We start from the raw sequence: 15,799 nt of genomic DNA on the forward strand, positions 1-15,799 counted from the left end.
TAGGCTAAAGTTTGTATGGCAACAACAAATGATATATCGTATATCATTAAAACACCGCTAAAATGTTCAAGGCGCAGCTTTTTTGCTATAAGAGCTCAGCTTTAGGTGTAGCACCATCAAAAATCATATCAATTTTCCATGAGTTTATTCATCTAAAATGTAAAATGCCCAAAAATTCGAACCTCAATATTTAAAAGTCTTGAAAAAATAATACATGGAATTCGTATTGGTTCTATCGGTATTCCTTTGGGTATATAACTCCAAAAACTATATCCAGCACACTTTAAAGCTCAACACAATTGTATAGAGCTCAAAACATATATAATAGATGAAAGAACTGTCCCTCTTCTTAGCCCACTCTCTAAACACATTCTTAGCTTAAAGAGTTACACCATTCACTCATCCACTGAGATTGGATTACCTGCTGCTGTCCGTCATTGTTATCACTTTTGGCAGCTGGCCGTGTCCATGGATATGTCGGAGCTGGGCTTGTTGCGGCATATTGGTATCCAGTTGGTTGTTGGCCACAATTGCTGTTGTGTGCTCTGGGGCCATCGACAAAGAGACAAAGACTCGACGGGTTATTGACTCTGCAGCAGTGGCAGCGGCAGAGGCAGCGACTGCACCGCTGCAGACACAAAGGACACACAGCAACAAGGAGTTGCCCGATTCGTAATGCTTCGGCTACGATTCCAGAATCTAGCTCTAATCACAAATCAATTAGAAGCCTTTCAGCACTTGTACTTAGAGGTAAATTGGTCAATTCTTTTGGTCGGACTTTACTTTTTACCCTACCTAATTAACGGTAAACCGGTCTAACGGTCGCTGCAGCCGTATCCGCCTCGCATTGAGTCGCGCGCCAGACTAATCCGGCCCGGCTAGCAGCTTCGAACGAAGTTTCCCTCTCATCATAGTACGCCTCTTCGGCGCTCAGCTGTTTCTTGTGCAGTCAACGCTCGCTCGCTCTCTCTCTCTCTCTCTTTCCTGCACTCTCTCTCACGCTCTCTGCAGCTGCAGCTGTTGCACAGAGCGCAATTGCATTCGGTGCAATCTCTTCGGCTTGTCTCTTCTCGTCTGGCTCTTTCGTCTGTTGCATTAACGTGTTTTCATTTCTATTTATTTTTTTTTTTTTTTTACTTAGCGGCTTCGCATAATTATTTCGTTACAAACACGTTGCGAATTTGCCCGAGTGAAAGCGGATGACTGGTGTGGGTGTTGCTGCTAACGGAAACCGGCCAAAGGATGCCAATGCGGTTATGAGTTAATGTGTGTGCGTGTGTGAGTGCTCGTACTTAGAGGTTTCGTGTTGATTTTGCTGTTATGGCATTGCAATTTAATTAAATAGAACTTGTGCAGTAAAGAGCAAACAGCTTTTTTTTTTGCTAGGCAATAAAATAACATTTGATGCAAGTGCAGGAAATAAAATAATTACAAACCTAATTGAATGATTGATTGATTGACTGATGATGAATGTAAGCTGGTATGTAGAGCATATTGTACAAACAGTTTTATTTCAACAGTTTCAGTTTACATTAATGTCTGAAGTGTTGATGGATAATAAGTGAGGAAACCATTTTAAATCGTCAGCTGGTTTTGTATACTTGCAATATAAAACATTTAATAATAATATATATTTGAGTGAATATAAACATAATATACATCCTCTTTTCACGATGTATTAGACGCAACCATATAGCTTCAAAATAAAGCAGAAAATAATTTAAAATTTTATCGGCTTTGTCCACTTGATAATTCTTTTCCTACTGCCCTTATTTGGTCACTCATATATAGTTGTGAAATGCATAAAATTTTATTATAATAACTAATTTACATAATTTTAATATTTAAAGTTATGTGTGATATATTAATGATATAAATATTAATTCAAAAGAAAAAAAAAAAAAACATTAAAAATTATGTGCTTATGATTTTCCTATATTATTGCCTTGTCTTTTCCTAACGCTAAAAATATTTGAAAAGCACGTGACGTAAATATTATTTGATTTCACAATTTACAATTCTGTTCGTTGCATATTTAGCTCGATTTTTCTATTATTTACAGCTAAGACCACGCTCATTTTCACAGCTCATTAAAAAACGAGCATTTTAACAAATTTAAAGGTCAGCCCAGCTTTGGTAAATAGGCGGAAAGCGTGGTTCCCACGTTTTATGTTTCCGTTGAATAGCTTCGAATTAGCATAAAAAGATATGTTAAAAATAAGTTCAAATATGGGTATCAAGGTTTTAGCTTTAAAATTTGTAGAAGTCAAAAGCAGAAAACTAGAGCAAGTCTAAAGCTAAAAAAAAATAATATAAATAAATTTTTAATTTGAACTTCTATGCCAATAGAATCGATTTATATTATTTTTTATGATTATTGAATCAGTGAACCATAAAAGCAACTTTTACAATTTGCAAATTGAATTTATAAATGCTCGAGCGAGTCAAAGTGCATTTAATCAGACCATCAAGGGGAATCGACGTCCTTTTTTTCCAGCTGTGAATGTTCTGTCACTTTTCATGTGCATTGAATATATTATGCTTTTAACAGATTTTGTTCTTGGTGTTTTTCGTGGTGCCACCATTAGGTGCCCCCTTCCCATCCCCGTGCCCGTTCCCGTTCTCGACTCATTGCATTCAATTTTGTTATTTCATTTGACGTTCGCTTCGCTTCGCTTTTCCTCTGGCCCGACACATTGCGGATATGAGACTTGTAGGCGAGCGTTTTGTAACCAACCATGTGCACGGGCCTATGGGCTAAAAGTGGGCCCATAGAACGTGCGAGTGCCAAAGCGATTGAGCGGAAGAGGGTACAGATGGCTGGCAGGGCCCTGTGGTTAGCTCTCTGCGTGTGCCCGGGTTGGCTCGTGCTGCGCCACCTAAGTGCTGAATGTGGGCTGACTCGTTCCAGTGTCAAGTGTAAATGCAATTTTCAAATACGCAGAGTGTGCAGAAATCAGCGAATGAAAGCAAAAAGCGCTGTTTGTTTCTATTGATTTTCCTATTTCCCTTCCCTTTTCCCATCTAACCAGATATCGTTGAACAAAGCCGAAGGCCGTTGGCGGGTCGCCGTACATAAGATGTCAACAAAAGCGATATCGACGCAGGCCCAATATCATTTCGAGCTGCGACTGGAGCTAACCCACAAAACGCGTGTTGTGTCTAAATTTAAATATTTATTTATGCTGCCAGCCAAAGGACAAAAATATACAAAAATAAATTGAGTTTATTTTTTATAGCGCTCGTCTGTCTCCTGGGTCCGCTTAAAAAAAGGTGTGTCGCATTAAGCGAATTAAAGCATATATTTTATTTCATTTAAGGCTTGGCATAAAATTTAATTTTAATTTCTGGAAAGCTTAAAGTTAAAGGCATTGTAAAAACGAAGAATTTTGAATTATTATAATTTTTATTATTACATTTTTTATTTATATGACTTTTTTTTTATTATATATAAGTTAAAATTTAAGATTTTCAGTAATTTAAATTTAATTTGAATTTAATATAAAAATAAAAATATAAAAAAATTGCAGAAAATTTTAGAGGTAGAACAATTCCTGGCAGCCTTCATTTCATATAAATTATGTACAATATATAATTATTACATAAGTTTTGATTACTTTTACTTTTGATACACACACATTAAACGTTGTTCTGTCAATGTGCGTGCGTGTTAGTGTACATGAAAGTCGCATAGTTAATGGATCGAGCTGAGGCGCTGAGGTGAGAGCAGGCTCGTCTGGATTAAGTAGCTCTGCTCATGCATACGCTCTCACTTGACATGCCTGACTTGCTGGGTAATTATATACACACACGACTACACACACACACACTCACACCACTACACACGCACATAGGTGTCCTCCACACCCTCGCTCTAATGATAGTGAAACTTTTCAAGACTGGCGTATATTTTGCATTGCAGGTATTTTCAGTTCAGGCATCGAAATTATTGGCTAATGTAACGGCCCATACCAATTATGGCCGTAAATAGGTAAAACGAAGCCACAGCCGGCACGGGAAGCAACTGAGGAGGGAGGCACAGCTGTGAGTGGGCATAAAAATACGCATTGATTGGAGTCAACATTTGGCGCTGACGGCTCACGGCCTTGTCCCCAAGGCTTTGCCATGTGACATATGCGACAAATTTGTGGCTATGTGCATGGCCAAGTGTCATATGAATCGTGGCACACGCATGGCCACTTATGCCCTGCCATGCCCATCTACCACTCAGCGTAACCCAAAAAGTTATATTTGCCTCGACTTGTTTGAGCTGCTCTGCGTGGTGGGAATCCTATTAGCTTACTGTGCTTCTCAGGCTCGAGTTCGAAGTAAAACAATTGCGTAATATGATTTTCGGTAACTGTATAAAGCGCAATCAATTTGCTCTTTGCGATGCTCTCTGTGCTTGAGGATTATGCTAATTGAAGAATAATTAAGCTGAATAAGCAATCAGAAAAGTTTCTTGGACTTTTAGTATTTACATAGTTCAAGAAAATACAAGTACGATTTACATTATGTATATATGATAAAGACCATTAACTAATATTTATTGCGGCTCTTTATGAATACTTTTAACTGAAAATATATTTTTTATTTGATGTCTGGCAAATATTGTCTACATAATTTGCTTGGAAAAATTACTTGTAGTCATGGAAGCCTAGCTTCCCAATCAAAATCTTGGCTTTGAGTATATGTAAAATAAATTTTATATTTATATTGAAAATATTCTAGATATAAATTAAAGACGCTTTCAACAGACTTTCAGCAGACATTATCAAACTTGTTTTCTATAATTAAATTTTCATTTAAAATCTTTAATGAAACATCAAACTTTTTCTATTGAATATACAATTTCAATTTTAATATAATTTTTCAAGCGACCTTAGATTGCTTGCAAAGTGTTTTGCATGTGCTCTGGCTCTGAGTTTTTCTGTCAGATAATTTATTGATTCTTTACATAATTCGATTGAAAACTCGTTTACGTACTCTGCCGCAGCCTAATCAGGGCTGGCACATTATCAAAAGCGTCTGAGGCAGGCTTGGCACTGACTTGGCTTGGCATATCTGAAAATTAGGATTCAGCATCTGCAATTGGCAATGTCGCCTAGAAAGGCGGCACTTGAGTGACCTTCTGACCCGCTTTACAAGGCGACATGCTGAGTGGCAGACCCTTATATGAACTCGTTACAAGAGAGTGAAAGGCTGAGATACTCTGTAGGGAATTTAAGTTAGAGTTGATTGGTTCACTGCACCAATGTTTATATTAAAAATATGAACTATATAAGTTGTTTGGTAATATATTATTTAATTCTTATTACGCCTAATCAACCAGCCATAATCTGAGACACAGCTATAAATCGATATCTCTGGCAGCAGTAAATGCAAGTGGCTCCAATTCAACGTAATTTCACACTTGATATACCCATTGTGCCGCCTCCATTCGCATATCGCTTGCAAGCACGTTCTTATCAACAAAGCGCTTTCAGACTTTGAGGCAGCAGCAGATTTCCCAAACGCTTTCACTCTCAATGTCAAAAGCTTTTGTTACTTCCCTGACCGTTTCCCCTTACAAAAGGTGCACAAGCTGGCATAAAAATAACAAAATATGATTTATTTGTTTTGTTTTGTTTTGTTTTGTCGTGTTTTGGTTAGTTTTCGCGGAAAACAATTACGAATTAATCAAAATGCGAAATGTGTTTGTTATGCTTGACACCGAGTAGGCAATCTGAAACATATGAGAGAGCTGATGGACTTGAAGTTATCCTATATAAACTGCATAATGTACCTAAACATTCATTTCATTTTTAGACTGTAGTCCCATCCTTAACATGAGTTTAGATTTCAATTTCTTATCAATCAGTGAATTAGTCAATCAATCAATCACTCAATTAATTAATCAATAAATCAATTTATTGATTTATCAATCAGTTCCTCAAGTAAACTTGAATAATCCAAACCATTAAATTTTTTTACTGCTCTAACTGTAGCTTTTATATTATATATATTTCTAAAAATATATCAACCTTATAAGTAGGTAGATATATCATTATGATTAGTAAATTGTTGCACACATACATTCATACATATTTCTTTAGCTAAATTAACCAGTAGATAGTTCACACGCAACGACTAATCTGTGCGAGTTGCTTAATTGCCGGAATTTAGCCAAAGCCCAACACGCCCCATTTGAAACGCTTAGAATGCAAAGGGGTAAATCAAAACGTAAAACTGTCAGCCTTAACAAAAATGTTGGCCTGTTGCCACCCGCAATCCGCCAGCCGCCAGCCGCACCCGGCCTTTTAGCAGTTGAACTAGCAGTAACTTACCGTATTTGCCAGGAAGCTCTGGTCCAGCTTTAAAGGCGAAAAGTTGGCAACAGTAACAGTAACTTCTGCTGCTGCTGAAGCTTACTGACCCAGTTAGTTACTACGGCTGCTGCTGCTGCTGCTGGTTCTTTAAATGCTGCTCATTTGGTAGTATTTGTCTTTGGATTTGCAACGGTGGTTTGTCTGGATCGTTATCGAGCTGAATGCTCTGCCCGTGCTGTGGCAGTGTTTGTGTTTTCAATTAGTTGCCAAAGCTCTGCTAGCAATTACAGTTACGTTAGATTGCTGTTGTCACAGGTGCGTTGGCTGACCTGTGCGAGATGTTGGCTTTCATTTATTTTTATAAATTTATCGATTTTCGCTTTGTTGTTTTTGTTGCCATTCACAAGAATACATATATTGGCATATAGATTTGGCTACACATAAATCCGTCTAATAAACATTTACTTTGCTGTACTATGTTAACTTTAAATGCACTTTGTTAAGGGTACGGGTCAGAGGATTGATTAACACATACACATAAATATATATATATACACGTAAATAGATAAAAGGTAATTACAAATTTTGTATTTGTATTTAATTGGCTTGGTTGTATTTTTGTTTATTTTTTATTTATTTATCAACATTTTTTTTCGATAAACTTTTTTTTATTTTATTGTTGTTGCTGCTAAACGATTTTTCTTGCAAATTTCTTGACCAGCAGCTTTCGTGCAGGTTTCCGCCCGAGCTGAAAAAACACGTCCGCACTGTGCCACGAGCCAGGAGAACCTGAAAATCAGTACACATACTGCCCCATAGACCTAGACTCGGCTTGGCAAACGCACGCACGCACACACATACTAGCACACACACACAAACTCTCTCTCTGGCGCGCCCTCTCTTTCTGTGTGCGCTCTCTTTCGCTTCAGCTCTGTGTTCATAACATTTGTTCTCTTGCGTCGCCGCAGCACCCACGCGGCATCCTGTGACATTTGCAATGTCACAGAGAGCCAAGGCAAGAGAGCGGGCGGCCAAGCACAAAACGTTTGCCGCGAGAGCTGCGTGTGTGTGTGTGTGTGGGTGAGTGGGTGAGTGGGATGCCTACTCAAGGGTGGCTGGGCAGCCGCCTACAATTTGTTTTCATTTTGTTCTTTGCCTGGGGGCCAACTCCTGTGGGGCGTTCTCTTCTTATGATATATCAGTGATGTGCCAAGCACAAATGCTCGTCATGTGCTACCATGAATTGCTGGGATGTGCCATAAAGTACAGGGTATGCGACACAGTCAAGGCCAAGTGCTGATAAGCATTATGAGCAACAGCCAAATGAAAAAGCATTCAAAATAACAAATTTTACAATGTAATGAAGGCGCATATTGAGTGGGTCATGAAAGGAAAGAATACGACGAAAATTTTATTATTATTATAATTATTATTATTTATTTTATGGATCAACTGTGTTTTCTGCCATTTGTATATTTTCAGTAAGAGCAAAGCCAAGGCTTCAATTGTTGAAATAAAAAATATCATATTTCATGAGACTTTCATGCTGTTTTGATGAGGCTTACAACCAGGAATGTATTGTTATTTATTTATTTATTTTTGTTAAAATAATATTTATATATTCCATTGGTAATTGTTATTTATTTGTGATTTTTATTTATATATTTTTATTGTAAGTAATATATTATTTCCATGAGTAAAGGCTTTTCTACACTAAAGTGGAGTAGAGAGTGTTGGATAATAATATGTATAGGCAGACTTGCTTGTGGGGTGGGCTAGGCTGCAGGCTGAGCGTATTAAGTTCGATGAGTATGATTTGCTTAAGCTCTTGAGTCTATTGATTCTGATGAGTATGAGTTTGTTGTAATAGGTTGTTGAATGTGTTTTTTTTTTTGCTATGTCTCATTCGTGTTCAGTGTTTTGTATGTGACCCTCGCAGCAGCTGTGATACATCTGAGCTATTTAGCAATCCGTAGCTCTTTATTCCATGACTCTAAAATGCGGCATGATCATTATTTTCTATATACCCCATCATACATATACACCATCATTGTATATATGATTTATTGAATAGCGAAAACATTAGATTTGCCTTATTTTATATAGTCTACTCTAATCGACTGTAAAATATGTTTAGAGTAGAAAAAATATGAATCTAATTCAGCTCCATACTTCATGCTAATCTGCTAATTTTGCAAATTCATCATACTCTTCCATGGTTCACAGTTCATGGTCGTATTTCACTCACACTTTTGTATATCCTTAAGAGATTTTAAAGTTGAAATGTAAGCCCATATTATACAGTTAAAAGACAAGATTAATCATTAATTTTGCTTTCTTATGCGGGTAATATGAACAATATTGTTGTAAATTTGAATGCCATAGCTAACATTAATCGTCTTGATAAATATGTATTCAAATCTGCTCTGACACGCCTTCCAATTCAGCCCAGGTACCAATGATTGTAACGGGGCCGTGAGCCCTGCGGTCATGGGACGACTGTGGAGCAGCCTATTTACCTTTTGAGTAGTGCATGTAATGTGAATGAGAGAACTTTGTCCAGTTCATCCGTTCTGCGACATGTGAGCTGTGCATGTAAAGCAACATCAATCTGGACGCTTGTCGCGATAGCCCGACTTCCAGTTGGCTATCAATCAGAGAATTGTCCGCGTCTTAGCGAACAATGCGAAACACTTTGAATATCGCTATCATCAGGTGACCGCCCATTTGGGGCATTTGGTCATTATGGGCGCGTGTGTGCGTGTCATTGACTGGCAAGTGTGTGCCCCTCCCACACCCAATGGGGGACTTATAAAGCAATTGAATTGGCGCTGCTGACGTAGGCGAACTGGCTAAAAGGGGTTTCTCGCCATGCACACTCGGCCACTCATCACCATTGTGAACATTCTGTTGCTATCTGCCATGAAATAGTTTGGGATTTGGGGTTTGGGTGCAAGCGTTGTTTATTATCTTACTGGGTGCGGGGGGCTAATGCCGGTGGTTGCTTATGCTAATTAGGTGTAGGGCTAGGTGAAGAAGTGCTGCTGGTAGTCCATTACGTGGTCGTTGTCTCTGTCCCTGTCGTGCTCTCGCTGCCTCTGCCGGCCCCTTTCCAGCTCCGCCTGGCAGGGATCGGCAGCGGCAGAGGCAGCTGATGACGAGTGCGGGGGATGCTCACGTGGCCAGCCGTGGTGCTCGGCTGCATCGTCATCGTAGTACTGATCGCTGTCATGGTCATAGGCATCCGAGTCTTCAGCAGAGCTGAGCCCATATAACGAACTGCCATGTCCGCGCTGATGACCCGCGGGCGCCGAGGGCGGCGTGCCCATCCGAACGTAATTGGGCACAGTTCGTCGGCCGGGCCAATTGCGTGGCACCACTACGGGCTTGCGGCCGACGTAGTGCCTCGACGGCGGCTGATGGTCGTGTCCAGCGTGTCCAGTGTGTCCAGCCTCATCGCTGCACTTGATGCCCCGCACAATGTTGTTCATGTAGATCGAGTGTGGCAGCGGCTCCCGCTGCTTGGGCCTCGGCCTGGGCATAATCTGCTTGTTGCTCACGTAGAAGTCGCGTCGGTGCGGCTGCTGAGGCATCGTGCCAATCCGCTGGCGCGGCTTAGCAAACTGACCCTCATAGAGAATGGGCTCCACAATGTTGCCCAAGGGCTTGCGATAACGAGTAGGATGACGCATGTGGCCTGCGCAGGGAATAAAAAGTAGTTTGGTTCTCTTTCTGCCAATTTCAGCTTGAGCTCTACGCTTACCCATGCCGCCGCTTGATGAAATCTGTGGACAGAGATTCGTGTTCTGGTCCTCGTTGTCCTCGCACTCTTCGCTGGCTAATTAGAGTTAAATAAGTAACTAAGTAAGTTAACTTCATTTCTCGAGAAAGTTAACCTTGACCTTAGTCAGCTCCCACCTACCTTCAGATTCGCAGTCTTCCGGCTCCTCTTGCGCCTCGCTCTCTGCGTTTCTCTCTGCAGTTTCCTGATCTTCCGATGTTTCGATGCAGTCATTTGCTGACGCTGGAATTGCCATCGCTTCGGGCCGCAATGTGCTGGATCCCGGAGTGTTCTTTACAACTACCGGAGACATGTCACTCGACTGCACGGCTCCATCGTGTTTGATCGGGGGTGCATCCGGCACGCTTGCCTTTTTCTTTGAGCTCTTCTTACGGCGTCCCCTTTTATCGGATTTTTTTTGCGCATTGTGCCTGTTTTTGGCGTTCGTGGGCATGTCCATCATTGGGGTTGTTAGCTCAGTGGTTGTGCTGGTTTCAGTTGTGGTGTAGGGGGTGTAGGTGGTGCTGCTGTACGGTGTGCTGCTCATTTCAGTGGTCTCAGTGGTTTCAACTGTTGTGTTCAGCGTTGTGGGAACCGTGCTCTCCTCAGTTGTCTCCGATTCGGTGGCATTTGCTGGGGAGCTGGTGGTGCTGTTGTTGGTGTCAGTGGTGTTCAGTGCATTAGCGGCGCTATTCGGCACCTGCTTTTGCTTCTGTACTCTGCACTTTTTGTCCTTGGGCTTCTTGGCACTGGGCCGGGCAGTTGTGGTCGACGTGGGTTGCTGCATGCCCAGGGTGAAGTTTGTGCAGGGATCTTGGTGCATCAGAGGCGTGCGCAGCACCACCACCCGTATGAAGCAGGGATGGTCCATGGGCACCAGCGGATGTGGGCAGAGCGGCGGCGTTGAGTGCGGTGCCGAGCCATCATGGCATGCCCCCTCAAAGTCGCTGCACTCCTCACTGTCGTCGCTCTCGAAGTCCTCCTCGAACAGCTGGCTGCTGTCCATGGGCAGGCTGTCCTCGCACGGCACTGAGGAGGCATACGCCATGGGCGATCGTTGATTGCGTCCACCCACATCTACGCTATCCATGCGCAATATATTCTGCATCATCTCCAGCATTTGCAGCTCGCGTTTGGGCAGCGCCGAGCTGGGTTTCGTGTTGGAGTTGATATTTATGGATTGGATTTGGGCATCTTTGATTTATCAACTCACCCGATGCTGGGCCCACAGAGCAACACCCACAGCAGCAGCAGCAGCAGCAGCCGCGGCGGCATCGATATAGTTGTTGGCGTCTTGGCAGTTTCCATGGAAATGTTGCCACAGCTCGGTCAGCGTTTGGCTTTTGTTTTGTCTGGCGGCGACGTTGGCGGCGTCTCAAATGATCGACGGCACACGTAGCTGGCCGATACCAAGTCTGCTGCTGGGGCCACAGCTCGAACGCGGCGCTCTCACTTTCGGGCAATTGAGATGCACTACCCACAGTAGCCCCCGCTCCGCCCCGCCCTTTTCCGCATCTCATGCCAAGCATCTCAGTTGATTCTGGGCGATTTTCGGTTGCCCAAAAATCATCAGAGCTTCTGGTCTGCTTTCTCATTAGAACGTCGCTGATCGACCATCGCCGGTCTTCGCTTTCGTTCGGTACGTGACCTCAGGGCAGAGTTTGCCAATTTTTCTTTTTTTTTTCTGTTCTCTTTTTCTTTCAATGTTTTCATTTATTTTTTATTTTCTGTATTTTTTTTTTCGTGTTTACTTTTCCATTCGCTTTTCGCTGTTGTTGCTCTACTCGACTTACATTTTGTTATAATTCTCATTTCTTTTGCTACCCTATGTAGCAAAATGTGGTAAATATTATTTAATTTTTTATTGTGCATATTGTACAGTTGTGTTAGTTAAGGCAGATCATATAATTTAATAAAGTGTTAAAAAATCAACAAATGGTGTTAAAAGTTATTAAATTCATAAATATTTTTCTATATATTTCCTTGCATTTATAAATTAATTTTAAAATTTGAATTTAAAATTAATTATTTTTTTTTTTAAATAGTTTTTGGTATAGGTGTTATTATATAGAATATAAAATAATTTCTCTTATGTTTTTCCTATTATTATAATAATTATTATTATTTTTATATGTCTTAATAAAGTAATTAGTTTGCTTAATGTTATTTTTTAATTTTTTAAAATATATTTTCATTATTATTATTATTATTATTATTATTATTATTTTTTAAATAATTTTTAATAGGATGTAGCTTTAGCTGTACTGATTTTTTAGCCTTAGATAGAAAAAAAAAGTTGCATATAATATAATTTAATATGTTATTTTATATAATTTTTAATTTATGGTTTATGGTTATTAATTATATTATATTTCTCTCAGTATCCAACATGTCCACAGCTTGTCTAAGTCTATAGAATCAGTATGATATGCTATCATATAATCAACTAAGCTAGCATAGAATCATCGAGGTTCGACTCAACAAGTTGTGTCTGCTTTGCTCATACTTTTCCCAGCTGTCCATCAAACTGCGAGCAACTGAGCGCATTTTGCAGAGCATCTGCTCGTCGAGCAATTACGAGAAGAACATTATAAGTAGCTCTTGTTAGCATTTGATGTTACATGTCTGTCGCCTTGTTTCAGCTTCACGATAATCACTTTTTGGACACTCGCTCGGCCAGGGGGCGAAGAGGTTTATTGTTGTGTCTGGTTTTTGCTTCTTTTTATGGATCTATGCAAGTGTTTTTCGTTTTGTGGGTGCTTCGCTGTCTGGCTTGAGTAAATAATGCTGTCAGACAGTTTGTGGGTTTGCACCGCATGAAAGAGAGCAGCAACAACAACATTTACAAATGCTGACAGCAGGTTTTAGCCAATTCTCTGTACAATTATCTAAGCTTTGCAGATGAGCTTAGATCATGTCCAACCTTAATGGGTCTTAATTGAGGGGGCTTATTGTAATAAATGCTAATAAATGCGTTGCTTAAGAGGAATAAACAGGCAACAATTCTATGTTTTACTTTTACATTATTAAATTAAATTAAATTCAATTATTATAAAACAAATCGTGTAAAATAATGTAAGTGAAATGCTAATAATCTGTAAGCTTTAAGATATATGTATTAATAAAAATAGTCATTATTATAGGCTATTTCAATATCAATTGACAGCATAAAATTATCATTATTAACAAAAACTTTCCCTACCCAAAGACTCTTAAATAGAACCAGATTATCTAATCTATCTGAGCAAGCAATGCTTTCAAAAATTGCGAAATCATTATTGCAGAATCATATAAAACACACTTTATGGAATCAATTTGTGTATTAAAAGATTTAAATTTCTGAATGCCATAAAGATAGTCAATATAAATAATCAGACTACGCGCTTCGCTGACAGAATGGAAACTATGCAAAGAGTTTACAGTTATGATAAGCGGACTGAAATGGGAATATGATATCATTTTATGTTTGAATCAAGTGATTTCTTTATGGCACATCAAAAACGTCATATAATGGAAAAATAGTAATACGAAAGAGAAGTAGTAGACTTCTAAGAGATTGTTGGATTTTGCAAAATTAATATATATAAATAAATAAAATTAATATATATAAATATATCTATTGATCTATATTTATAATCAAAAATATAATTTAAATTTTATTTTATTTTAAGTTATATTTAAATTTGTATTAAAGAACTTCTTTATGCTCTGCTTGAGATTTTCTTAGCATTCCCCACATCAACTATGTATGTTATTCTTGAGCTTTCCCTTCCTCTCTCCATTAGGGAATTTATGTAGCTGTTGCTTTTGCCACATGCCGAGCTGTCAACGTGTCACTGCAAAAATGCGCTAGACAAGTGCTCGTAGTACTCCTAACGTGGTTCGAACTGCAAAGAAGACTTCATCTCAAATAACATCCGATGTAATCAAAGAGAAGTGGGTGAAAGTAAATATTTTCATTTGGGCTCGTTTCTATGCATTTATATTTCGAATTACTCCGATTTAAGGCTCAGAGAACTATATAAATAATCTTGAAAGCAAATTTCTGCTTCTTATAGATTGTCAAAGACAAATACGGTATTGAGTGGGAGAATTTCACATATGTGTTTAAAGATTGTTACTTCGACAAGGCTTCAAATTGCTAAAGTAAATATTTGTGCTTTTCGACATCGAAAATTCTCATTTTGCCACATTGAGGCAGGTCAAGTAAGTAAACAGTTAGTTTAGATATTGTTTCCGTGTTTGCCTTATATACAAATATCGATGTCAACTAAACTTGACTGAAATTTTCTCGCAGCCTGCTAAAAGCAATCTTCTATTAAATTGGAAAATAAATATATCAAAAACATAAAACACAAATTTACAATTGTAAAACATCAAATAGGACTGTCGAAAGGAATGCCTTTCAGCAGATAAAGCAGCTCTATCCTCGTCGTATATTAAATATGTAATCAGCCCAGTGACAGACAACAAGAAGGCTCCCAAGGAGCTGCCTGGGCAAAGCATGTCCTGTTGAAATGCTTTCTTTTTTTTTCGATGTCGTGCCTAGTTCGAGAATTTGTTGCCGTTGCGTTCGTGGAAATGTTTACAGCTCTACACACGCATCATGTTCAACAATGTTGACAGAGCGTATTCGTATCAGTGTCAAGGTGGGCACCGGCTGTCTAGGGGCGGTGGGTGTGACGCAGTCCTGACAGGGCTTAACTACAAAATGCGTGGCAAGCGACGGCTGTCTACACAAAATTTGCATATAGCCATGCGCTACGGTTTTATAGCCAAATCCTTTGTTGTCTTCAGGCCATGTCAAGTTTTCGATTTTGTACACGTTGACATGGAAAAAATGAGATATTGGATATTTGATAAATTTTAGCTGTTCTGCAACATATGGTATTATGGGCTTTAACGAATTTTGTCATCATTTGAATGTAAACAATATTTTATTATTCATTTAACATGAATTATTTAATTAAATATTTATTTATTTTTAAATTGATTTGAAAATTATTATTTTTTGCTTAAGTTTAAGTTTATTCTGCTAGTTTACCGAATTGTGTAAAGTAGATATTAAATTAAGTAAATATAATATTTCTACAAATACATATATAAATATTAATTGTAAATCATTTAATTCATGCAGGAGAAGATGGATTTGCTTTTTGGAAATTTCATTTAATTAAATGCACGCGTCTTTATATTTTTTAATTGGTCGCCACGTGACTTTTTAAAAATTAGCAACGAAATCATGAAACTAATTTATGCTTCAATTAAGTTTAAGCCTGCGCTTAGTAAAGAGGATGCCTTAATTGACTTTAAATATGATTTTAAATTTATGAAGCTTTATTCATTAAGCTGTTGCAGTTAATGTCTGAATTTACGCATTTATTCTCAATATTTGTGGGCTTCCCTTATGACTTGTAAAAGCAGATATCAAACTGAAATATATATATATATATATATATATATATAGCTTTTCAGTGTGTATTATATAAATATTCCATAATTTGCATGAGATCTTAAGTTTATATTCGCATCAAATTCCAATATGAAATTTATGGGGCTGTATAGAATATAAATGTATTGTTCTAAAGTATGTATGCTTGTATGTATGGGCTGTATATTAAAATTATATAATATATATTAAAAATATAGAAAATATAATGGATATATATTTGAATATTTAAATAAATAAATTTTTTTCGCCACGCCCAGG

General features: G+C 38.6%; 2 protein-coding genes and 1 long non-coding RNA gene across 23 annotated transcripts in view; 1 reads left to right on the forward strand and 2 right to left on the reverse strand.

Moving 5' to 3' along the window:
- Positions 1-7,104, reverse strand: part of Ndae1 (Na[+]-driven anion exchanger 1) — a 30,230-nt gene extending 23,126 nt beyond the window's left edge. For 3 of the 21 annotated variants that reach the window (XM_089465393.1, XM_089465383.1, XM_089465398.1), the window contains exon 1: positions 422-867. In XM_089465393.1, the coding sequence (XP_089321519.1) occupies positions 422-555 (134 nt within the window). In that variant the 5' untranslated portion in view covers positions 556-867. Of the gene's footprint in view, positions 1-421; positions 926-6,326 lie in introns of those variants that run through there. The other 18 variants (XM_018004028.2, XM_089465395.1, XM_089465396.1 and 15 more) reach the window with 11 other exon arrangements.
- Positions 7,105-8,714: 1,610 nt separating this feature from the next.
- On the reverse strand, positions 8,715-12,051 carry LOC108609610 (uncharacterized). Its single transcript, XM_018001331.2, has 4 exons — positions 11,303-12,051; positions 10,231-11,237; positions 10,072-10,146; positions 8,715-10,005 (listed from the first exon to the last, which is right to left on the reverse strand). Exons 1-4 carry the CDS (start codon positions 11,395-11,397, stop codon positions 9,335-9,337), a joined length of 1,848 nt encoding a protein of 615 aa, XP_017856820.1. The 5' UTR covers positions 11,398-12,051; the 3' UTR covers positions 8,715-9,334.
- Positions 12,052-14,033: 1,982 nt separating this feature from the next.
- On the forward strand, positions 14,034-15,082 carry LOC149269716 (uncharacterized). Its single transcript, XR_016268945.1, has 2 exons — positions 14,034-14,295; positions 14,387-15,082. It is a non-coding gene; the product is annotated as an uncharacterized LOC149269716 (long non-coding RNA).
- Positions 15,083-15,799: the final 717 nt, after the last annotated feature.

The sequence above is a fragment of the Drosophila arizonae genome, chromosome 3 (genome assembly GCF_054131065.1).
Source record: "Drosophila arizonae isolate 15081-1271.41 chromosome 3, UAZ_ARI_1.0, whole genome shotgun sequence".
Taxonomy (NCBI): Eukaryota; Metazoa; Arthropoda; class Insecta; order Diptera; family Drosophilidae; genus Drosophila; species Drosophila arizonae.

What these genes read in the sequence shown, in the direction of transcription:
- LOC108609610 (XM_018001331.2), bottom strand. Translation starts at nt 11,397, where the DNA reads ATGGAAACTGCCAAGACGCCAACAACTATATCGATGCCGCCGCGGCTG. An exon ending in GGAAGACTGCGAATCTGAAG is followed by an intron (nt 10,147 to 10,230) that starts GTAGGTGGGAGC and finishes AACTCTAATTAG; the next exon opens with CCAGCGAAGAGTGCGAGGAC. An exon ending in TTCATCAAGCGGCGGCATGG is followed by an intron (nt 10,006 to 10,071) that starts GTAAGCGTAGAG and finishes TTCCCTGCGCAG; the next exon opens with GCCACATGCGTCATCCTACT.